The sequence below is a fragment of the Lepisosteus oculatus genome, chromosome 4 (genome assembly GCF_040954835.1).
Source record: "Lepisosteus oculatus isolate fLepOcu1 chromosome 4, fLepOcu1.hap2, whole genome shotgun sequence".
Classification (NCBI taxonomy): Eukaryota; Metazoa; Chordata; class Actinopteri; order Semionotiformes; family Lepisosteidae; genus Lepisosteus; species Lepisosteus oculatus.
Window position 1 is genome coordinate 1,333,536 of NC_090699.1, and position 24,980 is coordinate 1,358,515.

The window sequence follows — 24,980 nt, forward strand, 5'->3', positions numbered from 1 at the left end:
GTCAGGGTCTGACACAGAGTCACAGAGACTAGAGACACAGAGTCTGAGTCTAACCCAGAAACACAGAGACACATAGACACTGAGACACAGAGACAGATTCTGACCCAGAGACACAGAGACACTGAGACATTGAGACAGGGACAGAGAGTCAGGGTCTGACACAGAGACACAGAGTCAGGGTCTGAAACAGAGTCACAGAGTCACAGGGACAGAGAGTCAGGGTCTGACACAGAGACACAGAGTCAGGGTCTGAAACAGAGTCACAGGGACAGAGAGTCAGGGTCTGACACAGAGACAGAGAGTCGGGGTCTGAAACAGAGTCACAGAGTCACAGGGACAGAGAGTCAGGGTCTGACACAGAGACAGAGAGTCGGGGTCTGAAACAGAGTCACAGGGACAGAGAGTCAGGGTCTGACACAGAGACAGAGAGTCGGGGTCTGAAACAGAGTCACAGAGTCACAGGGACAGAGAGTCAGGGTCTGACACAGAGACAGAGAGTCGGGGTCTGAAACAGAGTCACAGGGACAGAGAGTCAGGGTCTGACACAGAGACAGAGAGTCGGGGTCTGATACAGAGACAAAGAGTCAGGGTCTGACACAGAGTCACAGAGTCACAGGGACACAGGGACAGAGAGTCAGGGTCTGACACAGAGACACAGAGGCACAGAGTCAGAGTCTGACACAGAGACACAGAGACACAGAGTTAGGGTCTGACAGAGACACAGAGACACAGAGACACAGAGTTAGGGTCTGACAGAGAGACCCAGAGACAGAGTCACAGAGACACAGAGACACAGAGTCAGTCTGACACAGAGACACAGAGACAGTCTGACACAGAGACACAGAGACAGGGGGACAGAGAGTCAGGGTCTGACACAGAGACCCAGAGACAGAGTCACAGAGACACAGAGACACAGAGTCAGAGTCTGACACAGAGACACAGAAACACAGGAGGTCTGAGCAGTAGTCACTGTACTGAACACAGGTGTCAGTGGAACAGGAGGTCTGAGCAGTAGTCACTGTACTGAACACAGGTGTTAGTGGAACAGGAGGTCTGAGCAGTAGTCACTGTCTGATGCTATACTGAACACAGGTGTTAGTGGAACAGGAGGTCTGAGCAGTAGTCACTGTCTGATGCTATACTGAACACAGGTGTTAGTGGAACAGGAGGTCTGAGCAGTAGTCACTGATGCTATACTGAACACAGGGTTAGAGTAACAGGAGGTCTGAGCAGTAGTCACTGTACTGAACACAGGTGTTAGTGGAACAGGAGGTCTGAGCAGTAGTCACTGTCTGATGCTATACTGAACACAGGTGTTAGTGGAACAGGAGGTCTGAGCAGTAGTCACTGTCTGATGCTATACTGAACACAGGTGTTAGTGGAACAGGAGGTCTGAGCAGTAGTCACTGTCTGATGCTATACTGAACACAGGTGTTAGTGGAACAGGAGGTCTGAGCAGTAGTCACTGTCTGATGCTATACTGAACACAGGTGTTAGTGGAACAGGAGGTCTGAGCAGTAGTCACTGTCTGATGCTATACTGAACACAGGTGTTAGTGGAACAGGAGGTCTGAGCAGTAGTCACTGTCTGATGCTATACTGAACACAGGTGTTAGTGGAACAGGAGGTCTGAGCAGTAGTCACTGTCTGATGCTATACTGAACACAGGTGTTAGTGGAACAGGAGGTCTGAGCAGTAGTCACTGTCTGATGCTATACTGACTGCCCGTCTCTCACTCTCCTCCTGACAGAAACAGTGGGCGTGGTCTGGGTGGTGGGCGGCGCCCTGTGCAGTAAGGGGCGGTGCTGTGGGCGGGGTCAGTCACTATAAAAGGCCAGTGCGCTCCTCAGACCTTCCCAGTTGTGCCGTCTGCTCAGTGAGGACCATCAGCCATCAGCCATCAGCGTATCTCTGTTCCTCCACAATGCTGGGACACACACTGCTGCAGACATGCCTGGCGCTCTGGCTTGTGAAACAGTCTCTGCAAGGAGGTGAGACAGGCAGGGGGAGAGGGGCAGACAGGGGGAGAGGGGTACTGGGCAGAGGTAGACAGGTGCAGGGGGAGAGGGGTACTGGGGAGAGGGGCAGACAGGGGGAGAGGGGTACTGGGCAGAGGTAGACAGGTGCAGGGGGAGAGGGGTACTGGGGAGAGGCAGACGGGGAAGAGGGGTACTGGGCAGAGGTAGACAGGTGCAGGGGGAGAGGGGTACTGGGGAGAGGCAGACAGGGGGAGAGGGGTACTGGGCAGAGGTAGACAGGTGCAGGGGGAGAGGGGTACTGGGGAGAGGCAGACAGGGGGAGAGGGGTACTGGGCAGAGGTAGACAGGTGCAGGGGGAGAGGGGTACTGGGGAGAGGCAGATAGGGGGAGAGGGGTACTGGGCAGAGGTAGACAGGGGGAGAGGGGTACTGGGCAGAGGTAGACAGGTGCAGGGGGAGAGGGGTACTGGGAAGAGGCAGATAGGGGGAGGGCGGTATTGGGCCGAGGGGGCAGATGTGAAAGGTTTCCTGCTCTGCTGTCACTCTTGCAGTCTCTGGGCCAGGCTGAGATCGTTACTCCTACAATCTCTTTGCTGATGGGCTGGACTGACTTCTGTGCAGTTGTACAGATCTTCAGGTGTGTGTGTGTGTGTGTGTGTGTGTGTGTGTGTGTGTGTGTGTGTGTGTGTGTGTGTGTGTGTGTGTGTGTGTGTGTCCTGTGATGGACCGCTGTCCTGTCCAGGGTTTGTGTGTGTGTGTGTGTGTGTCCTGTGATGGACCGCTGTCCTGTCCAGGGTGTGTGTGTGTGTGTCCTGTGATGGACCACTGTCCTTTTTCTTCACGACCTCTCTCCCCCTCTCTCTCCCTCCCTCTCTCTCTCCCTCTCTCCCTCTCTCCCTCTCTCCCTCTCCCGGCTGTGTTTGCCTGTGAAATTCCTGCGTCTGTGTGGCGGTCAGCTGGGGTGAGACAGGCTCACCTCTGCAGCCTGCTGGGAATCTGGCAGGACTGTGTGAGGGCTGGGCCGGACAATGTGCCCCTTCTGCCCCTGTGCTGTTCCAGCCAGCGTGCACACCCCCTCCCCCCCTGCTGTTAACTAACACCCCCACTTTAACAACAGTCCTGCCAGAGTTACCCCAGTGTGTCTTCCTGTCTGACAGCTGGGGTTCTGTGATGGGCCAGACCTTGACCGGACCTGAGCCAGTGGACCAGCTGTCCTGTCCTCCTGGTCCAACAGGACTGGTCCTGAGCCACTGGACCAGCTGTCCTCCTGGTCCAACAGGACTGGTCCTGAACCACTGGACCAGCTGTCCTCCTGGTCCAACAGGACAGGTCCTGAGCCAGTGGACCAGCTGTCCTGTCCCCCTGATACACGCTGGCCTGTAAGAGGACTGTGTGATGATGATTATGATGAAGGTGCTGTCTTTTCCACAGGAGTGAAGCCCCAGACAGGAGGTGCTCTTGGAAGATTGCTCCTGCCTTCAGCAATGAGAGGTGAGACACCAGACTACAGCTGTGATCTCCTCTCTCTCTCTGTGCCTCCTGTCCTGTTGTGTGTTTATTACTGAGGGATTGTGTGTTGTTTGAATGTGTATTTCTGAATTACAGTGTTTATTATAGTGTGTGTCCTGCAGCTCTGTGCTCTTGTCTTTCGGGGTTTATTATAGTGTGTGTCCTGCAGCTCTGTGCTCTTGTCTTTCAGGGTTTATTATAGTGTGTGTGCTGTAGCTCTGTGCTCTTGTCTTTCAGGGTTTATTATAGTGTGTGTGCTGTAGCTCTGTGCTCTTGTCTTTCGGGGTTTATTATAGTGTGTGTGTGCTGTAGCTCTGTGCTCTTGTCTTTCGGGGTTTATTATAGTGTGTGTGCTGTAGCTTTGTGCTCTTGTCTTTCAGGGTTTATTATAGTGTGTGTGCTGTAGCTCTGTGCTCTTGTCTTTCAGGGTTTATTATAGTGTGTGTCCTGCAGCTCTGTGCCCTTGTCTTTCGGGGTTTATTATAGTGTGTGTGCTGTAGCTCTGTGCTCTTGTCTTTCGGGGTTTATTATAGTGTGTGTCCTGCAGCTCTGTGCTCTTGTCTTTCGGGGTTTATTATAGTGTGTGTGCTGTAGCTCTGTGCTCTTGTCTTTCGGGGTTTATTATAGTGTGTGTGTGCTGTAGCTCTGTGCTCTTGTCTTTCGGGGTTTATTATAGTGTGTGCTGTAGCTCTGTGCTCTTGTCTTTCAGGGTTTATTATAGTGTGTGTGCTGTAGCTCTGTGCTCTTGTCTTTCAGGGTTTATTATAGTGTGTGTGCTGTAGCTCTGTGCTCTTGTCTTTTGGGGTTTATTATAGTGTGTGTGCTGTAGCTCTGTGCTCTTGTCTTTCGGGGTTTATTATAGTGTGTGTCCTGCAGCTCTGTGCCCTTGTCTTTAGGGGGTTTATTATAGTGTGTTTGCTGTAGCTCTGTGCCCTTGTCTTTCGGGGGTTTATTATAGTGTGTGTGCTGTAGCTCTGTGCTCTTGTCTTTCGGGGGTTTATTATAGTGTGTGTGCTGTAGCTCTGTGCTCTTGTCTTTCGGGGGTTTATTATAGTGTGTGTGCTGTAGCTCTGTGCTCTTGTCTTTCGGGGGTTTATTATAGTGTGTGTGCTGTAGCTCTGTGCTCTTGTCTTTCAGGGTTTATTATAATGTGTGTGCTGTAGCTCTGTGCTCTTGTCTTTAGGGGTTTATTATAGTGTGTGTGCTGTAGCTCTGTGCCCTTGTCTTTCGGGGTTTATTATAGTGTGTGTGTGCTGTAGCTCTGTGCTCTTGTCTTTCGGGGTTTATTATAGTGTGTTTGCTGTAGCTCTGTGCTCTTGTCTTTCGGGGTTTATTATAGTGTGTGTGCTGTAGCTCTGTGCTCTGATGTCTGTTGTGTTTCAGGGGCTGGAGCAGGTGCTGCACTGGGGCCATATGGGGCCAAAGCTGGTGGTGAGAAGTGGGGTACATTTGGGTACAGGGTCAGTGACAGTGGGGTACAGGGATAGTGGGGTACAGAATGGTGACAGTGGGGTTCAGTGGGGGACAGGACAGTTACAGAGGGGTACAGGTTCAGTGGGGTACAGGGACGGTGACAGTGGGGTACAGTGGGGTACAGGGACGGTGACAGTGGGGTACAGGGTCAGGGACAGTTGGGTTCAGTGGGGTACAGGGACGGTGACAGTGGGGTTCAGTGGGGTACTGTGACAGTGACAGTGGGGGACAGTGACAGTGGGGTACTGGGTCAGGGACAGTGGGGTTCGGTGGGGTTCTGTGGGGTACTGTGACAGTGACAGTGGGGTTCAGTGGGGGACAGTGACAGTGGGGTACAGGACAGTGACAGTGGGGTTCAGTGGGGGACAGTGACAGTGGGGTACTGTGACAGTGACAGTGGGGTTCGGTGGGGTTCTGTGGGGTACAGTGGGAGCACTCCGACAGTCTCCTCAGGCTCTGCTAACTCCTGTACTCCTGCCTGCAGGTGTGACCCTGCCCCTGGGACTGCAGCCTGGCCGCAGGTTCGGAGTCAAGCCTGGAAAAGCAGGGGGTGAGGAGGGGCGCTGGGGCACTGGGGCGCTGGGGAGGGGAGGGGCGCTGGGGCACTGGGGCGCTGGGGTGGGGAGGGGCGCTGGGGCGCTGGGGCGGGGAGGGGCGCTGGGGCGGGGAGGGGCGCTGGGGCACTGGGGTGAGGAGGGGTGCTGGGGCGCTAGAGCACTGGGGCACTGGGGTGGGGAGGGGCGCTGGGGCACTGGGGCGCTGGGGTGGGGAGGGGCGCTGGGGCACTGGGGCGGGGAGGGGCGCTGGGGCACTGGGGTGAGGAGGGGTGCTGGGGCGCTAGAGCACTGGGGCACTGGGGTGGGGAGGTGCGCTGGGGCGCTGGGGCACTGGGGTGAGGAGTGGTGCTGGGGCGCTGGGGCGCTGGGGCGCTGGGGTGGGGAGGGGCGCTGGGGCACTGGGGCGGGGAGGGGCGCTGGGGCGCTGGGGTGGGGAGGGGCGCTGGGGCACTGGGGCGGGGAGGGGCGCTGGGGCGCTGTGGTGAGGAGGGGTGCTGGGGCGCTGGGGTGTGTGGGGCGCTGGGGTGAGGAGGGGCGCTGGGGCGCTGGGGCGGGGAGGGGCGCTGGGGCGCTGGGGCGGGAAGGGGCGCTGGGGCGCTGTGGTGTGTGGTGTGTGTGTGTCAGGTGGAGCTGGGCGTCGAGACTCGTTAAGAGGGGTAACACATTAACCCCTGTGTCTCCGCAGGGGCAGCTGCGGGGGCTGCAGCCAGGCCACTGAAACAGGGTGAGTAGAGTCCCACCCCTCGCCGAGCTCCGCACAGCGAAGCACAATCCTCGCGTGACTTGTCGCGTGTGTTTCAGGTTACGGCGTCCAGCCAGGCTATGGAGCAGGTACGACCATCTCTTTGTCATCATCAAATCTTCATCATCATCACTACTGTGACCTTCTTCATCACTGCTATTTCTGTTGCAGGAGCGGCACTCGGGCTACCTCAGGCCAGGAAACAGAAAGCAGGTGAGAGACACAGCAGCACCCTGTGTGTGTGTGTGTGTGTGTGTGTGTGTGTGTGTGTGTGTGTGTGTGTGTGTGTGTGTGTGTGTGTGTGTGTGTGTGTGTGTGTGTGTGTGTGTGTGTGTGTGTGTGTGTGTGTGTGTGTGTGTGTGTGTGTGTGTGTGTGTGTGCAACTGGCTCTCCGGTGCTCTGCTGTCCTCACTGTGTGTCTCTGTGTCTGTCTGCTGTCCTCACTGTGTCTCTGTTTCTGCAGGTTATGGCGGCAATGGATATGCTTATGGGGCTCAGCCACTCGGAGGTCAGTGTTTGACAGTGTGTGTCGGTGTGTGTGACAGTCCACAGCTCTTTAAACTTACTACACCTGTCTTTTGTTGCTAGGATACGGACCTGGGGCAGGAGCCTATCTGGGGGCGGGGCTTGGGGCAGGTAAGAGCCAATAGGCTGTCTGTCTGCTTTTGTCCATGTCCCTGATTCGCTGTGTCATCTGGGTCTTCACCAGCACAACCCGCCCCTCTCACACCTCCTTCCCCCTCAGGGCCTGGAGTCTCTGCTGGACTGGCAGGTCAGTCTGCGTGTGCGTGTCTGTGCAGGTGTCTACACGTGTGCGCGTGTCTGTGCAGGTGTCTACACGTGTGCGCGTGACTGTGCAGGTGTCTACACGTGTGCGCGTGTCTGTGCAGGTGTCTACACGTGTGCGCGTGTCTGTGCAGGTGTCTACATGTGTGCGCGTGTCTGTGCAGGTGTCTACACGTGTGCGCGTGACTGTGCAGGTGTCTACATGTGTGCGCGTGTCTGTGCAGGTGTCTACACGTGTGCGCGTGACTGTGCAGGTGTCTACATGTGTGCGCGTGTCTGTGCAGGTGTCTACACGTGTGCGCGTGTCTGTGCAGGTGTCTACATGTGTGCGCGTGTCTGTGCAGGTGTGTGCGTGCGTGTTACAATAGGGGCTCCAGTCCCAGTACAGAAGACCAGTCTGTTACAATAGGAGCTACAGTCCCAGTGCAGTAGACCAGTCTGTTACAATAGGGGCTCCAGTCCCAGTACAGTAGAACAGTCTGTTACAATAGGGGCTACAGTCCCAGTACAGAAGACCAGTCTGTTACAATAGGAGCTACAGTCCCAGTACAGTAGACCAGTCTGTTACAATAGGAGCTACAGTCCCAGTACAGTAGACCAGTCTGTTACAATAGGGGATCCAGTCCCAGTACAGAAGACCAGTCTGTTACAATAGGGGCTACAGTCCCAGTACAGTAGACCAGTCCTGTTACAATAGGAGCTACAGTCCCAGTACAGTAGACCAGTCCTGTTACAATAGGAGCTACAGTCCCAGTACAGTAGACCAGTCCTGTTACAATAGGAGCTACAGTCCCAGTACAGTACAACAGTCCTGTTACAATAGGAGCTACAGTCCCAGTACAGTAGGACAGTCTGTTACATTAGGAGCTACAGTCCCAGTACAGTACAACAGTCCTGTTACAATAGGAGCTACAGTCCCAGTACAGGAGACCAGTCTGTTACAATAGGAGCTACAGTCCCAGTACAGTAGACCAGTCTGTTACAATAGGAGCTACAGTCCCAGTACAGAAGACCAGTCTGTTACAATAGGGGCTACAGTCCCAGTACAGGAGACCAGTCTGTTACAATAGGAGCTACAGTCCCAGTACAGGAGACCAGTCTGTTACAATAGGAGCTACAGTCCCAGTACAGTAGACCAGTCTGTTACAATAGGAGCTACAGTCCCAGTACAGTAGACCAGTCCTGTTACAATAGGAGCTACAGTCCCAGTACAGTAGAACAGTCTGTTACAATAGGAGCTACAGTCCCAGTACAGTAGAACAGTCTGTTACAATAGGAGCTACAGTCCCAGTACAGTAGACCAGTCTGTTACAATAGGGGCTCCAGTCCCAGTGCAGTAGACCAGTCCTGTTACAATAGGGGCTCCAGTCCCAGTGCAGTAGACCAGTCCTGTTACAATAGGAGCTACAGTCCCAGTACAGGAGACCAGTCTGTTACAATAGGAGCTCCAGTCCCAGTGCAGTAGACCAGTCTGTTACAATAGGAGCTCCAGTCCCAGTACAGGAGACCAGTCTGTTACAATAGGAGCTACAGTCCCAGTACAGGAGACCAGTCTGTTACAATAGGAGCTACAGTCCCAGTACAGTAGACCAGTCTGTTACAATAGGAGCTACAGTCCCAGTACAGGAGACCAGTCTGTTACAATAGGAGCTCCAGTCCCAGTGCAGTAGACCAGTCTGTTACAATAGGAGCTCCAGTCCCAGTACAGGAGACCAGTCTGTTACAATAGGAGCTCCAGTCCCAGTACAGGAGACCAGTACTGTTACAATAGGAGCTCCAGTCCCAGTACAGTAGACCAGTCCGTTACAATAGGAGCTACAGTCCCAGTACAGTAGACCAGTCTGTTACAATAGGAGCTACAGTCCCAGTGCAGTAGAACAGTCCTGTTACAATAGGAGCTACAGTCCCAGTGCAGTAGAACAGTCCTGTTACAATAGGAGCTACAGTCCCAGTACAGTAGACCAGTCTGTTACAATAGGAGCTACAGTCCCAGTACAGTAGAACAGTCTGTTACAATAGGAGCTACAGTCCCAGTACAGTAGACCAGTCTGTTACAATAGGGGCTACAGTCCCAGTACAGTAGAACAGTCTGTTACAATAGGAGCTACAGTCCCAGTACAGGAGACCAGTCTGTTACAATAGAAGCTACAGTCCCAGTACAGTAGACCAGTCTGTTACAATAGGAGCTACAGTCCCAGTAAAGTAGACCAGTCTGTTACAATAGGAGCTACAGTCCCAGTACAGTAGGACAGTCTGTTACAATAGGAGCTCCAGTCCCAGTACAGTAGACCAGTCTGTTACAATAGGAGCTCCAGTCCCAGTCCAGTAGACCAGTCCTGTTACAATAGGAGCTACAGTCCCAGTGCAGTAGGACAGTCTGTTACAGTAGGAGCTACAGTCCCAGTACAGTAGACCAGTCTCTTACAGTAGGAGCTACAGTCCCAGTACAGTAGACCAGTCCTGTTACAATAGGAGCTACAGTCCCAGTACAGTAGAACAGTCTGTTACAATAGGAGCTCCAGTCCCAGTACAGTAGACCAGTCTGTTACAATAGGGGCTCCAGTCCCAGTGCAGTAGACCAGTCCTGTTACAATAGGGGCTCCAGTCCCAGTGCAGTAGACCAGTCCTGTTACAATAGGAGCTACAGTCCCAGTACAGTAGACCAGTCTGTTACAATAGGAGCTACAGTCCCAGTACAGTAGACCAGTCTGTTACAATAGGAGCTACAGTCCCAGTACAGTAGACCAGTCTGTTACAATAGGAGCTACAGTCCCAGTACAGTAGGACAGTCCTGTTACAATAGGAGCTACAGTCCCAGTACAGTAGACCAGTCTGTTACAATAGGAGCTCCAGTCCCAGTACAGGAGACCAGTCTGTTACAATAGGAGCTCCAGTCCCAGTGCAGTAGACCAGTCTGTTACAATAGGAGCTCCAGTCCCAGTACAGGAGACCAGTCTGTTACAATAGGAGCTCCAGTCCCAGTGCAGTAGACCAGTCTGTTACAATAGGAGCTACAGTCCCAGTACAGTAGACCAGTCTGTTACAATAGGAGCTACAGTCCCAGTACAGTAGACCAGTCTGTTACAATAGGAGCTACAGTCCCAGTACAGTAGGACAGTCCTGTTACAATAGGAGCTCCAGTCCCAGTACAGTAGACCAGTCTGTTACAATAGGAGCTCCAGTCCCAGTACAGGAGACCAGTCTGTTACAATAGGAGCTCCAGTCCCAGTGCAGTAGACCAGTCTGTTACAATAGGAGCTCCAGTCCCAGTACAGGAGACCAGTCTGTTACAGTAGGAGCTCCAGTCCCAGTACAGGAGACCAGTACTGTTACAATAGGAGCTACAGTCCCAGTACAGTAGACCAGTCCGTTACAATAGGAGCTACAGTCCCAGTACAGTAGACCAGTCTGTTACAATAGGAGCTACAGTCCCAGTGCAGTAGAACAGTCCTGTTACAATAGGAGCTACAGTCCCAGTACAGTAGACCAGTCTGTTACAATAGGAGCTACAGTCCCAGTACAGTAGAACAGTCTGTTACAATAGGAGCTACAGTCACAGTACAGTAGACCAGTCTGTTACAATAGGGGCTACAGTCCCAGTACAGTAGAACAGTCTGTTACAATAGGAGCTACAATCCCAGTACAGGAGACCAGTCTGTTACAATAGGAGCTACAGTCCCAGTACAGTAGCCCAGTCTGTTACAATAGGAGCTACAGTCCCAGTAAAGTAGACCAGTCTGTTACAATAGGAGCTACAGTCCCAGTACAGTAGGACAGTCTGTTACAATAGGAGCTCCAGTCCCAGTACAGTAGACCAGTCTGTTACAATAGGAGCTCCAGTCCCAGTCCAGTAGACCAGTCCTGTTACAATAGGAGCTACAGTCCCAGTGCAGTAGGACAGTCTGTTACAGTAGGAGCTACAGTCCCAGTACAGTAGACCAGTCTCTTACAATAGGAGCTACAGTCCCAGTACAGTAGACCAGTCCTGTTACAATAGGAGCTACAGTCCCAGTACAGTAGACCAGTCTGTTACAATAGGGGCTACAGTCCCAGTGCAGTAGACCAGTCTGTTACAGTAGGAGCTACAGTCCCAGTACAGTAGACCAGTCTGTTACAATAGGAGCTACAGTCCCAGTGCAGTAGACCAGTCTGTTACAATAGGAGCTACAGTCCCAGTACAGTAGACCAGTCCTGTTACAATAGGAGCTACAGTCCCAGTGCAGTAGACCAGTCCTGTTACAATAGGAGCTCCAGTCCCAGTACAGTAGACCAGTCTGTTACAATAGGAGCTCCAGTCCCAGTCCAGTAGACCAGTCCTGTTACAATAGGAGCTACAGTCCCAGTGCAGTAGGACAGTCTGTTACAGTAGGAGCTACAGTCCCAGTACAGTAGAACAGTCTCTTACAATAGGAGCTACAGTCCCAGTACAGTAGACCAGTCTCTTACAATAGGAGCTACAGTCCCAGTACAGTAGACCAGTCTGTTACAATAGGGGCTACAGTCCCAGTGCAGTAGAACAGTCTGTTACAGTAGGAGCTACAGTCCCAGTACAGTAGACCAGTCTGTTACAATAGGAGCTACAGTCCCAGTACAGTAGACCAGTCTGTTACAATAGGAGCTACAGTCCCAGTACAGTAGACCAGTCCTGTTACAATAGGAGCTACAGTCCCAGTGCAGTAGACCAGTCTGTTACAATAGGAGCTACAGTCCCAGTGCAGTAGACCAGTCTGTTACAATAGGAGCTACAGTCCCAGTACAGTAGGACAGTCCTGTTACAATAGGAGCTACAGTCCCAGTACAGTAGACCAGTCTGTTACAATAGGAGCTACAGTCCCAGTGCAGTAGACCAGTCTGTTACAATAGGAGCTACAGTCCCAGTACAGTAGACCAGTCTGTTACAATAGGAGCTACAGTCCCAGTACAGTAGAACAGTCTGTTACAGTAGGAGCTACAGTCCCAGTACAGTAGACCAGTCTGTTACAATAGGGGCTACAGTCCCAGTACAGTAGACCAGTCCTGTTACAATAGGAGCTACAGTCCCAGTACAGTAGGACAGTCTGTTACAATAGGGGCTACAGTCCCAGTACAGTAGACCAGTCCAGTTACAATAGGGGCTACAGTCCCAGTACAGTAGGACAGTCTGTTACAATAGGGGCTACAGTCCCAGTACAGTAGACCAGTCCAGTTACAATAGGGGCTACAGTCCCAGTACAGTAGAACAGTCTGTTACAATAGGAGCTACAGTCCCAGTGCAGTAGACCAGTCTGTTACAATAGGGGCTACAGTCCCAGTACAGTAGACCAGTCCTGTTACAATAGGAGCTACAGTCCCAGTACAGTAGGACAGTCTGTTACAATAGGGGCTACAGTCCCAGTACAGTAGACCAGTCCAGTTACAATAGGGGCTACAGTCCCAGTACAGTAGAACAGTCTGTTACAATAGGAGCTACAGTCCCAGTACAGTAGACCAGTCCAGTTACAATAGGGGCTACAGTCCCAGTACAGTAGAACAGTCTGTTACAATAGGAGCTACAGTCCCAGTACAGTAGACCAGTCTGTTACAATAGGGGCTCCAGTCCCAGTGCAGTAGACCAGTCTGTTACAATAGGAGCTACAGTCCCAGTACAGTAGACCAGTCTGTTACAATAGGGGCTCCAGTCCCAGTGCAGTAGACCAGTCCTGTTACAATAGGACCTACAGTCCCAGTACAGTAGACCAGTCCTGTTACAATAGGAGACACAGTCCCAGTACAGTAGACCAGTCTGTTACAATAGGGGCTCCAGTCCCAGTGCAGTAGACCAGTCCTGTTACAATAGGACCTACAGTCCCAGTACAGTAGACCAGTCCTGTTACAATAGGACCTACAGTCCCAGTACAGTAGACCAGTCCTGTTACAATAGGAGACACAGTCCCAGTACAGTAGACCAGTCCTGTTACAATAGGAGCTACAGTCCCAGTACAGTAGACCAGTCTGTTACAATAGGAGCTACAGTCCCAGTACAGTAGAACAGTCTGTTACAATAGGGGCTACAGTCCCAGTACAGTAGAACAGTCTGTTACAATAGGAGCTACAGTCCCTGTACAGTAGACCAGTCCAGTTACAATAGGGGCTACAGTCCCAGTACAGTAGAACAGTCTGTTACAATAGGAGCTACAGTCCCAGTACAGTAGACCAGTCTGTTACAATAGGGGCTCCAGTCCCGGTGCAGTAGACCAGTCTGTTACAATAGGAGCTACAGTCCCAGTACAGTAGACCAGTCTGTTACAATAGGGGCTCCAGTCCCAGTGCAGTAGACCAGTCCTGTTACAATAGGACCTACAGTCCCAGTACAGTAGACCAGTCCTGTTACAATAGGAGACACAGTCCCAGTACAGTAGACCAGTCTGTTACAATAGGGGCTCCAGTCCCAGTGCAGTAGACCAGTCCTGTTACAATAGGACCTACAGTCCCAGTACAGTAGACCAGTCTGTTACAATAGGGGCTCCAGTCCCAGTGCAGTAGACCAGTCCTGTTACAATAGGACCTACAGTCCCAGTACAGTAGACCAGTCCTGTTACAATAGGAGACACAGTCCCAGTACAGTAGACCAGTCCTGTTACAATAGGAGCTACAGTCCCAGTACAGTAGACCAGTCTGTTACAATAGGAGCTACAGTCCCAGTACAGTAGACCAGTCTGTTACAATAGGGGCTACAGTCCCAGTACAGTAGACCAGTCTGTTACAATAGGAGCTACAGTCCCAGTACAGTAGACCAGTCTGTTACAATAGGAGCTACAGTCCCAGTACAGTAGACCAGTCCTGTTACAATAGGAGCTACAGTCCCAGTACAGCAGACCAGTCCTGTTACAATAGGAGACACAGTCCCAGTGCAGTAGACCAGTCCTGTTACAATAGGGGCTACAGTCCCAGTACAGTAGAACAGTCTGTTACAATAGGAGCTACAGTCCCAGTACAGTAGACCAGTCTGTTACAATAGGGGCTACAGTCCCAGTACAGTAGACCAGTCCTGTTACAATAGGAGCTACAGTCCCAGTGCAGTAGACCAGTCTCTTACAATAGGAGCTACAGTCCCAGTACAGTAGACCAGTCCTGTTACAATAGGAGCTACAGTCCCAGTACAGTAGGACAGTCTGTTACAATAGGAGCTACAGTCCCAGTACAGTTGACCAGTCTGTTACAATAGGAGCTACAGTCCCAGTACAGTAGACCAGTCCTGTTACAATAGGAGCTACAGTCCCAGTACAGTAGAACAGTCTGTTACAGTAGGAGCTACAGTCCCAGTACAGTAGACCAGTCTGTTACAATAGGGGCTCCAGTCCCAGTGCAGTAGACCAGTCCTGTTACAATAGGACCTACAGTCCCAGTACAGTAGACCAGTCTGTTACAATAGGGGCTCCAGTCCCAGTACAGTACACCAGTCCTGTTACAATAGGAGCTACAGTCTCAGTACAGTAGGACAGTCTGTTACAATAGGGGCTGTAGGACAGTGCAGTAGGACAGTCCGACTGCAGGACAGGGTCTCAGTGTTGTCTGTGTGTTGACTCAGGGTTTGGGAATGGAGCAGCTGGGTTCGCTGGGCTGGGCGATGGAGGTAAGACTGAGCACAGAGATTCGGACACACTGATATTGTACTTGTAAGATATACCCTAATTATACAGTACCTGTCTCCTCTCTCTCTCTCCTCTCCCCCGATCACCTGTCTCCTCTCTCTCCTCTCCCCGATCACCTGTCTCCTCTCTCTCCTCTCCCCGATCACCTGTCTCCTCTCTCTCTCTCCTCTCCCCGATCACCTGTCTCCTCTCTCTCTCCTCTCCCCGATCACCTGTCTCCTCTCTCTCTCCTCTCCCCCGATCACCTGTCTCCTCTCTCTCTCCTCTCCCCGATCACCTGTCTCCTCTCTCTCTCCTCTCCCCCCATCACCTGTCTCCTCTCTCTCTCCTCTCCCCCCATCACCTGTCTCCTCTCTCTCCTCTCCCCCCATCACCTGTCTCCTCTCTCTCTCCTCTCCCCCCATCACCTGTCTCCTCTCTCTCTCCTCTCCCCCCCATCACCTGTCTCCTCTCTCTCTCCTCTCCCCCCCATCACCTGTCTCCTCTCTCTCCTCTCCCCCCATCACCTGTCTCCTCTCTCTCTCCTCTCCCCCCATCACCTGTCTCCTCTCTCTCTCCTCTCCCCTGATCACCTGTCTCCTCTCTCTCCTCTCCCCCGATCACCTGTCTCCTCTCTCTCTCCTCTCCCCTGATCACGTGTCTCCTCTCTCTCTCCTCTCCCCCGATCACCTGACTCCTCTCTCTCTCCTCTCCCCCCATCACCTGTCTCCTCTCTCTCCTCTCCCCCCATCACCTGTCTCCTCTCTCTCTCCTCTCCCCCCATCACCTGTCTCATGTCTTCTCTCTCAGGTCAGGCTGGACTCCCTCAGGCTGGGAAAGTCAAGCAGGCTGGTAAGTGTCTCTGTCTATCTGTCTCGCTCTCTGGGTTTCTGTCTGTCTCTGTCTGACTGGGTTTCTGTTGGGAGTGACTGGTGTGTGTCGGGGTGGGAGTGACCAGTGTGTGTCTCCTCTCTGCAGGTTATGGGAATGGTGCTGCTGGCTATCCTGGGGCTGGACTTGGTAACGGTGAGTCTCAAGAAGTCAATCGGAGCAACAGAGACAGGAGGCACAGTGAGAGGGAGGAGACAGACAATCCCTCTGTGGGACAGGAGACACAAACTGCTGCTCGATGATGCTGTATCTCTCCCCTGCTTCCTGATCTCAGCTGATAGCAGAGTGAATGGATCTGATTGACTGTGGGTGTGGTCTCATCTGATAACAGAGTGAATGGATCTGAGTGGCTGTGGTCTCTCAGCTGATAGCAGAGTGAATGGATCTGAGTGACTGTGGTCTCTCAGCTGATAGCAGAGTGAATGGATCTGAGTGACTGTGGTCTCTCAGCTGATAGCAGAGTGAATGGATCTGAGTGGCTGTGGGTGTGGTCTCAGCTGATAGCAGAGTGAATGGATCTGAGTGGCTGTGGGTGTGGTCTCAGCTGATAGCAGAGTGAATGGGTCTGAGTGGCTGTGGGTGTGGTCTCAGCTGATAGCAGAGTGAATGGATCTGAGTGGCTGTGGTCTCTCAGCTGATAGCAGAGTGAATGGATCTGAGTGGCTGTGGTCTCTCAGCTGATAGCAGAGTGAATGGATCTGAGTGACTGTGGGTGTGGTCTCAGCTGATAGCAGAGTGAATGGATCTGAGTGACTGTGGGTGTGGTCTCAGCTGATAGCAGAGTGAATGGATCTGAGTGACTGTGGGTGTGGTCTCAGCTGATAGCAGAGTGAATGGATCTGAGTGACTGTGGGTGTGGTCTGTCAGCTGATAGCAGAGTGAATGGATCTGAGTTGCTGTGGTCTCTCAGCTGATACCAGAGTGAATGGATCTGATTGGCTGTGGGCACTCACTGAGCCTGTCCTCTCTGGACAGCCAGGTCTGCCAGTGTTCAGTGTGTGTGTCCAGGCTGTGGTCACTGAGCCTGTCCTCTCTGGACAGCCAGGTCTGCCTATGTCCAGTGTTTGTCCAGGCTGTGGTCACAGTTTCTGTTTGTTGTTTCTTATCTTGGTAAGATATTCAATTCAAGGTGCTTTATTAGCATGACCGATGGGTACAATCAGTGTTGCCAAAGCAAATAAAAATAATAAAATTAACATGGAACAAGACAAAAAATAGAAGTAAAATAAAACCTACAGAAATATTACAGACATTTACAACAGAGACATATTATAAAATATTGACATATACTGTAGGCGGCTGGACCATTATTGGGAGACAGACTCACTGTTCCTCAGGCTGGGACAGGAGATCACATACTGGGCTGCCAGATCAACTGAGTTCCCTCCTCCCTCTCCCAGTAGGATTGGGACCCGTTGTGACTCTGGCAGGTGTGGGAACTCTGGGATTAGATTTCTGAGTTTAGGGAAGAATGTTTCTCTAATCCCAGAGTATCTGTCACAGTGCAGTAAGAAGTGCACCTCTGTCTATATTTCTCCCCGCTGGCAGTGGGAGCACAGCCTGTCCTCTCTGGACAGCCAGGTCTGCCTGTGTCCAGTGTGTGTGTCCAGGCTGTGGTCACTGAGCCTGTCCTCTCTGGACAGCCAGGTCTGCCTGTGTCCAGTGTGTGTGTCCAGGCTGTGGTCACTGAGCCTGTCCTCTCTGGACAGCCAGGTCTGCCTGTGTCCAGTGTGTGTGTCCAGGCTGTGGTCACTGAGCCTGTACTTCGTCAGGGTCTGTTTCTGTTTGTTATTTTTTATTTTGGTCAAATATTCAGCTAGTGTGTATTGTCTGTTTAGGGTTCTGTAGCATTCCAGTTGATGTTGTGTTTGTGTGTGAGATATCTCTCTCTCTCCTGTCTCCAATCACCTGTCTCCTCTTTCTCTCTCCTCTCCCCCGATCACCTGTCTCCTCTCTCTCCTGTCTCCGATCACCTGTCTCCTCTCTCTCTCCTCTCCCCCGATCACCTGTCTCATGTCTCCTCTCTCAGGTCAGGCTGGGAAAGTCAAGCAGGCTGGTAAGTGTCTCTGTCTATCTGTCTCGCTCTCTGGGTTTCTGTCTGTCTCTGTCTGACTGGGTTTCTGTTGGGAGTGACTGGTGTGTGTCGGGGTGGGAGTGACCAGTGTGTGTCTCCTCTCTGCAGGTTATGGGAATGGTGCTGCTGGCTATCCTGGGGCTGGACTTGGTAACGGTGAGTCTCAAGAGGCACAGTGAGAGGGAGGAGACAGACAATCCCTCTGTGGGACAGGAGACACAAACTGCTGCTCGATGATGCTGTATCTCTCCCCTGCTTCCTAATCTCAGCTGATAGCAGAGTGAATGGATCTGAGTGACTGTGGGTGTGGTCTCAGCTGATAGCAGAGTGAATGGATCTTAGTGGCTGTGGGTGTGGTCTCAGCTGATAACAGAGTGAATGGATCTGAGTGGCTGTGGGTGTGGTCTCAGCTGATAGCAGAGTGAATGGATCTGAGTGACTGTGGTCTCTCAGCTGATAGCAGAGTGAATGGATCTGAGTGACTGTGGTCTCTCAGCTGATAACAGAGTGAATGGATCTGAGTGACTGTGGGTGTGGTCTCAGCTGATAGCAGAGTGAATGGATCTGAGTGACTGTGGGTGTGGTCTCAGCTGATAGCAGAGTGAATGGATCTGAGTGACTGTGGGTGTGGTCTCAGCTGATAGCAGAGTGAATGGATCTGAGTGACTGTGGGTGTGGTCTCAGCTGATAGCAGAGTGAATGGATCTGAGTGACTGTGGGTGTGGTCTCAGCTGATAGCAGAGTGAATGGATCTGAGTGACTGTGGGTGTGGTCTCAGCTGATAGCAGAGTGAATGGATCTGAGTGACTGTGGGTGTGGTCTCAGCTGATAGCAGAGTGAATGGATCTGAGTGGCTGTGGGTGTGGTCTCAGCTGATAGCAGAGTGAATGGATCTGAGTGACTGTGGTCTCTCAGCTGATAGCAGAGTGAATGGATCTGAGTGGCTGTGGGCACTCGCTGAGCCTGTCCTCTCTGGGCAGCCGGGTCTGCCTGTGTCCAGTGTGTGTGTCCAGGCTGTGGTCACTGAGCCTGTCCTCTCTGAAAAGCCAGGTCTGCCTGTGTCCAGTGTGTGTGTCCAGGCTGTGTCACTGAGCCTGTCCTCTCTGAACAGCCAGGTCTACCTGTGTCCAGTGTGTGTGTCCAGGCTGTGATCACTGAGCCTGTCCTCTCTGGGCAGCCTGGTCTGCCTGTGTCCAGTGTGTGTGTCCAGGCTGTGGACACTGAGCCTGTCCTCTCTGGGCAGCCAGGTCTGCCTGTGTCCAGTGTGTGTGTCCAGGCTGTGGTCACTGAGCCTGTACTTCGTCAGGGTCTGTTTCTGTTTGTTGTTTCTTTTCTTGGTCAGATATCTCTCTCTCTCCTGCCTCCTATCACCTGTCTCCTCTCTCTCTCTCCTCTCCCCCGATCACCTGACTCCCCTCTCTCTCTCTCCTCTCCCCCCATCACCTGTCTCCTCTCTCTCTCTCTCTCTCTCTCTCTCTCTCTCTCTCTCTCTCTCTCTCTCTCTCTCTCTCTCTCTCTCTCTCTCTCTCTCTCTCTCTCTCTCTCTCCTCTCCCCTGATCACCTGTCTCATGTCTCCTCTCTCAGGTCAGGCTGGACTCCCTCAGGCTGGGAAAGTCAAGCAGGCTGGTAAGTGTCTCTGTCTATCTGTCTTGCTCTCTGGGTTTCTGTCTGTCTCTGTCTGACTGGGTTTCTGTTGGGAGTGACTGGTGTGTGTCGGGGTGGGAGTGACCAGTGTGTGTCTCCTCTCTGCAGGTTATGGGAATGGTGCTGCTGGCTATCCTGGGGCTGGACTTGGTAACGGTGAGTCTCAAGAAGTCAATCGGAGCAACAGAGACAGGAGGCACAGTGAGAGGGAGGAGACAGACAATTCCTCTGTGGGACAGGAGACACAAACTGCTGCTCGATGATGCTGTATCTCTCCCCTGCTTCCTGATCTCAGCTGATAGCAGAGTGAATGGATCTGATTGACTGTGGGTGTGGTCTCAGCTGATAGCAGAGTGAATGGATCTGAGTGGCTGTGGGTGTGGTCTCAGCTGATAGCAGAGTGAATGGATCTGAGTGACTGTGGTCTCTCAGCTGATAGCAGAGTGAATGGATCTGAGTGACTGTGGTCTCAGCTGATAGCAGAGTGAATGGATCTGAGTGGCTGTGGTCTCTCAGCTGATAGCAGAGTGAATGGATCTGATTGACTGTGGGTGTGGTCTCAGCTGATAGCAGAGTGAATGGATCTGAGTGGCTGTGGGTGTGGTCTCAGCTGATAGCAGAGTGAATGGATCTGAGTGACTGTGGTCTCTCAGCTGATAGCAGAGTGAATGGATCTGAGTGACTGTGGTCTCAGCTGATAGCAGAGTGAATGGATCTGAGTGACTGTGGTCTCTCAGCTGAAAGCAGAGTGAATGGATCTGAGTGACTGTGGTCTCTCAGCTGATAACAGAGTGAATGGATCTGAGTGACTGTGGGTGTGGTCTCAGCTGATAGCAGAGTGAATGGATCTGAGTGACTGTGGGTGTGGTCTCAGCTGATAACAGAGTGAATGGATCTGAGTGGCTGTGGGTGTGGTCTCAGCTGATAGCAGAGTGAATGGATCTGAGTGACTGTGGTCTCTCAGCTGATAGCAGAGTGAATGGATCTGAGTGACTGTGGTCTCTCAGCTGATAACAGAGTGAATGGATCTGAGTGGCTTTGGGCACTCACTGAGCCTGTCCTCTCTGGGCAAACGGGTCTGCCTGGGTCCAGTGTGTGTGTCCAGGCTGTGGTCACTGAGCCTGTCCTCTCTGAAAAGCCAGGTCTGCCTGTGTCCAGTGTGTGTGTCCAGGCTGTGATCACTGAGCCTGTCCTCTCTGGGCAGCCTGGTCTGCCTGTGTCCAGTGTGTGTGTCCAGGCTGTGGACACTGAGCCTGTCCTCTCTGGGCAGCCAGGTCTGCCTGTGTCCAGTGTGTGTGTCCAGGCTGTGGTCACTGAGCCTGTACTTCGTCAGGGTCTGTTTCTGTTTGTTGTTTCTTATCTTGGTCAGATATCTCTCTCTCTCCTCCCTCCTATCACCTGTCTCCTCTCTCTCTCCTCTCCCCCGATCACCTGACTCCCCTCTCTCTCTCCTCTACCCCGATCACCTGTCTCCTCTCTCTCTCCTGTCTCTCTCTCCTATTGTACTTGTAAGATATGCCCTAATTATACCTGTCCCCTCTCTCTCTCCTCTTCCCCCATCACCTGTCTCCTCTCTCTCTCTGCTCTCCCCTGATCACCTGTCTCCTCTCTCTCCTCTCTCAGGTCAGGCTGGACTCCCTCAGGCTGGGAAAGTCAAGCAGGCTGGTAAGTGTCTCTGTCTATCTGTCTCGCTCTCTGGGTTTCTGTCTGTCTCTGTCTGACTGGGTTTCTGTTGGGAGTGACTGGTGTGTGTCGGGGTGGGAGTGACCAGTGTGTGTCTCCTCTCTGCAGGTTATGGGAATGGTGCTGCTGGCTATCCTGGGGCTGGACTTGGTAACGGTGAGTCTCAAGAAGTCAATCGGAGCAACAGAGAAAGGAGGCACAGTGAGAGGGAGGAGACAGACAATCCCTCTGTGGGACAGGAGACACAAACTGCTGCTCGATGATGCTGTATCTCTCCCCTGCTTCCTGATCTCAGCTGATAGCAGAGTGAATGGATCTGAGTGATTGTGGGTGTGGTCTCAGCTGATAGCAGAGTGAATGGATCTGAGTGATTGTGGGTGTGGTCTCAGCTGATAGCAGAGTGAATGGATCTGAGTGGCTGTGGTCTCTCAGCTGATAGCAGAGTGAATGGATCTGAGTGACTGTGGGTGTGGTCTCAGCTGATAGCAGAGTGAATGGATCTGAGTGGCTGTGGTCTCTCAGCTGATAGCAGAGTGAATGGATCTGAGTGACTGTGGGTGTGGTCTCAGCTGATAGCAGAGTGAATGGATCTGAGTGGCTGTGGTCTCTCAGCTGATAGCAGAGTGAATGGATCTGAGTGGCTGTGGTCTCTCAGCTGATAGCAGAGTGAATGGATCTGAGTGACTGTGGGTGTGGTCTCAGCTGATAGCAGAGTGAATGGATCTGAGTGGCTGTGGTCTCTCAGCTGATAGCAGAGTGAATGGATCTGAGTGGCTGTGGTCTCTCAGCTGATAGCAGAGTGAATGGATCTGAGTGACTGTGGGTGTGGTCTCAGCTGATAGCAGAGTGAATGGATCTGAGTGACTGTGGGTGCAGTGAGATTGCTGAGGTCGGTGAGGTTTGTGGCATTGATACAGCTCGGTCTCATCTCTCCCACTCCCTGCACCAGGCTTCGGAAACGGCTTCGGAAACGGCTACAGAAACGGCTTCGGAAACGGTTACGGCGCTGGGCAGCTTCAGCCAGGATATGGAGCTGGTAATTACCTGTGTGTGTGTGTGTGTGTGTGTGTGGTTTTAGGTCTGGGATACCCCAGTGTGCGTAACTGTGTGTGTGTGTTTTAGGTCTGGGATACCCCAGTGTGTGTAACTGTGTGTGTGTGTTTTAGGTCTGGGATACCCCAGTGTGTGTAACTGTGTGTGTGTGTTTTAGGTCTGGGATACCCCAGTGTGTGTAACTGTGTGTGTGTGTGTGTGTGTGTGTGTGTGTGTGTGTTTAGGTCTGGGATACCCCAGTGTGTGTAACTGTGTGTGTGTGTGTTTTAGGTCTGGGATACCCCAGTGTGTGTAACTGTGTGTGTGTTTTAGGTCTGGGATACCCCAGTGTGTGTAACTGTGTGTGTGTGTTTTAGGTCTGGGATACCCCAGTGTGTGTAACTGTGTGTGTGTGTGTTTTAGGTCTGGGATACCCCAGTGTGTGTAACTGTGTGTGTGTGTGTTTTAGGTCTGGGATACCCCAGTGTGTGTAACTGTGTGTGTGTGTGTTTTAGGTCTGGGATACCCCAGTGTGTGTAACTGTGTGTGTGTGTGTGTTTTAGGTCTGGGATACCCCAGTGTGTGTAACTGTGTGTGTGTGTGTGTTTTAGGTCTGGGATACCCCAGTGTGTGTAACTGTGTGTGTGTGTGTGTGTGTGTGTGTGTTTTAGGTCTGGGATACCCCAGTGTGTGTGTGTTTTAGGTCTGGGATACCCCAGTGTGTGTGTGTGTGTGTGTGTGTGTGTGTGTTTGTGTGTGTTTTAGGTCTGGGATACCCCAGTGTGTGTGTGTGTGTGTGTTTTAGGTCTGGGATACCCCAGTGTGTGTAACTGTGTGTGTGTTTTAGGTCTGGGATACCCCAGTGTGTGTAACTGTGTGTGTGTGTGTGTTTTAGGTCTGGGATACCCCAGTGTGTGTAACTGTGTGTGTGTGTGTGTGTGTGTGTGTTTTAGGTCTGGGATACCCCAGTGTGTGTAACTGTGTGTGTGTGTGTGTGTGTGTGTGTTAGGTCTGGGATACCCCAGTGTGTGTAACTGTGTGTGTGTTTTAGGTCTGGGATACCCCAGTGTGTGTAACTGTGTGTGTGTGTGTGTGTGTGTGTGTGTTTTAGGTCTGGGATACCCCAGTGTGTGTAACTGTGTGTGTGTGTGTGTGTGTGTGTTTTAGGTCTGGGATACCCCAGTGTGTGTAACTGTGTGTGTGTGTGTGTGTGTTAGGTCTGGGATACCCCAGTGTGTGTAACTGTGTGTGTGTTTTAGGTCTGGGATACCCCAGTGTGTGTAACTGTGTGTGTGTTTTAGGTCTGGGATATCCCAGTGTGTGTAACAGTGTGTGTGTTTTAGGTCTGGGATACCCCAGTGTGTGTAACTGTGTGTGTGTGTGTGTGTGTGTGTGTGTTTTAGGTCTGGGATACCCCAGTGTGTGTAACTGTGTGTGTGTTTTAGGTCTGGGATACCCCAGTGTGTGTAACTGTGTGTGTGTTTTAGGTCTGGGATACCCCAGTGTGTGTAACTGTGTGTGTGTTTTAGGTCTGGGATACCCCAGTGTTTTGGCTGATGGTGCTGGACTAGGAGCAAAGGCTGGGAAAGCAGCAGGAACAGCAGGAGCAGGTAACTAAACCACAAGGGACTGACCTCCTCGCTGTCTGACTGACCTCCTCGCTGTCTGACTGACCTCCTCGCTGTCTGACTGAAGGACTCGCTGTCTGACTGACCGCCTCGCTGTCTGACTGACCGCCTCGCTGTCTGACTGACCTCCTCGCTGTCTGACTGACCTCCTCGCTGTCTGACTGAAGGACTCGCTGTCTGACTGAAGGACTCGCTGTCTGACTGACCTCCTCGCTGTCTGACTGACCGCCTCGCTGTCTGACTGACCGCCTCGCTGTCTGACTGACCTCCTCGCTGTCTGACTGACCGCCTCGCTGTCTGACTGAAGGACTCGCTGTCTGACTGAAGGACTCGCTGACACTGAAGGACTTGCTGTCTGACTGAAGGACACACTGACACTGAAGGACTCGCTGTCTGACTGAAAGACTTGCTGTCTGACTGAAGGACACACTGACACTGAAGGACTCGCTGTCTGACTGAAAGACTTGCTGTCTGACTGAAGGACACACTGACACTGAAGGACACACTGACACTGAAGGACACACTGACACTGAAGGACTCGCTGTCTGACTGAAGGACTCGCTGTCTGACTGAAGGACACACTGACACTGAAGGACTCGCTGTCTGACTGAAGGACACACTGACACTGAAGGACACACTGACACTGAAGGACTCGCTGTCTGACTGAAGGACACACTGACACTGAAGGACTCGCTGTCTGACTGAAGGACTCGCTGTCTGACTGAAGGACACACTGACACTGAAGGACTCGCTGTCTGACTGAAGGACTCGCTGTCTGACTGAAGGACTCACTGTCTGACTGAAGGACTCGCTGACACTGAAGGACTCGCTGTCTGACTGAAGGACACACTGACACTGAAGGACTCGCTGTCTGACTGAAGGACTCGCTGTCTGACTGAAGGACACACTGACACTGAAGGACACACTGACACTGAAGGACTCGCTGTCTGACTGAAGGACTCGCTGTCTGACTGAAGGACACACTGACACTGAAGGACTTGCTGTCTGACTGAAGGACACACTGACACTGAAGGACTCGCTGTCTGACTGAAGGACTCGCTGTCTGACTGAAGGACACACTGACACTGAAGGACACACTGTCTGACTGAAGGACACACTGACACTGAAGGACTCGCTGTCTGACTGAAGGACACACTGACACTGAAGGACACACTGACACTGAAGGACTCGCTGTCTGACTGAAGGACACACTGACACTGAAGGACTCGCTGTCTGACTGAAGGACTCGCTGTCTGACTGAAGGACACACTGACACTGAAGGACTCGCTGTCTGACTGAAGGACTCGCTGACACTGAAGGACTCGCTGTCTGACTGAAGGACACACTGACACTGAAGGACACACTGACACTGAAGGACTTGCTGTCTGACTGAA

General features: G+C 52.3%; 1 protein-coding gene across 8 annotated transcripts in view; it reads left to right on the plus strand.

Annotated features, from left to right (window-relative positions):
* The first annotated feature begins 1,869 nt into the window (after positions 1 to 1,869).
* LOC107076124 (uncharacterized) overlaps positions 1,870 to 24,980 on the plus strand; it is a 36,128-nt gene continuing 13,017 nt past the window's right edge. For 5 of the 8 annotated variants that reach the window (XM_069188312.1, XM_069188315.1, XM_069188317.1 and 2 more), the window contains exons 1-20: positions 1,870 to 1,990; positions 3,409 to 3,468; positions 4,870 to 4,917; positions 5,444 to 5,509; positions 6,202 to 6,240; positions 6,318 to 6,347; positions 6,430 to 6,471; positions 6,722 to 6,766; positions 6,847 to 6,894; positions 14,591 to 14,635; positions 15,444 to 15,485; positions 15,612 to 15,659; positions 17,554 to 17,580; positions 17,707 to 17,754; positions 19,184 to 19,225; positions 19,352 to 19,399; positions 20,867 to 20,908; positions 21,035 to 21,082; positions 21,876 to 21,962; positions 23,488 to 23,568. In XM_069188312.1, coding sequence (XP_069044413.1) covers positions 1,924 to 1,990; positions 3,409 to 3,468; positions 4,870 to 4,917; positions 5,444 to 5,509; positions 6,202 to 6,240; positions 6,318 to 6,347; positions 6,430 to 6,471; positions 6,722 to 6,766; positions 6,847 to 6,894; positions 14,591 to 14,635; positions 15,444 to 15,485; positions 15,612 to 15,659; positions 17,554 to 17,580; positions 17,707 to 17,754; positions 19,184 to 19,225; positions 19,352 to 19,399; positions 20,867 to 20,908; positions 21,035 to 21,082; positions 21,876 to 21,962; positions 23,488 to 23,568 — 1,003 coding nt within the window. In that variant the 5' untranslated portion in view covers positions 1,870 to 1,923. Of the gene's footprint in view, positions 1,991 to 3,408; positions 3,469 to 4,869; positions 4,918 to 5,443; positions 5,510 to 6,201; positions 6,241 to 6,317; positions 6,348 to 6,429; positions 6,472 to 6,721; positions 6,767 to 6,846; positions 6,895 to 14,590; positions 14,636 to 15,443; positions 15,486 to 15,611; positions 15,660 to 17,553; positions 17,581 to 17,706; positions 17,756 to 19,183; positions 19,226 to 19,351; positions 19,400 to 20,866; positions 20,909 to 21,034; positions 21,083 to 21,875; positions 21,963 to 23,487; positions 23,569 to 24,980 lie in introns of all 8 variants that reach the window. The other 3 variants (XM_069188313.1, XM_069188314.1, XM_069188316.1) reach the window with 3 other exon arrangements.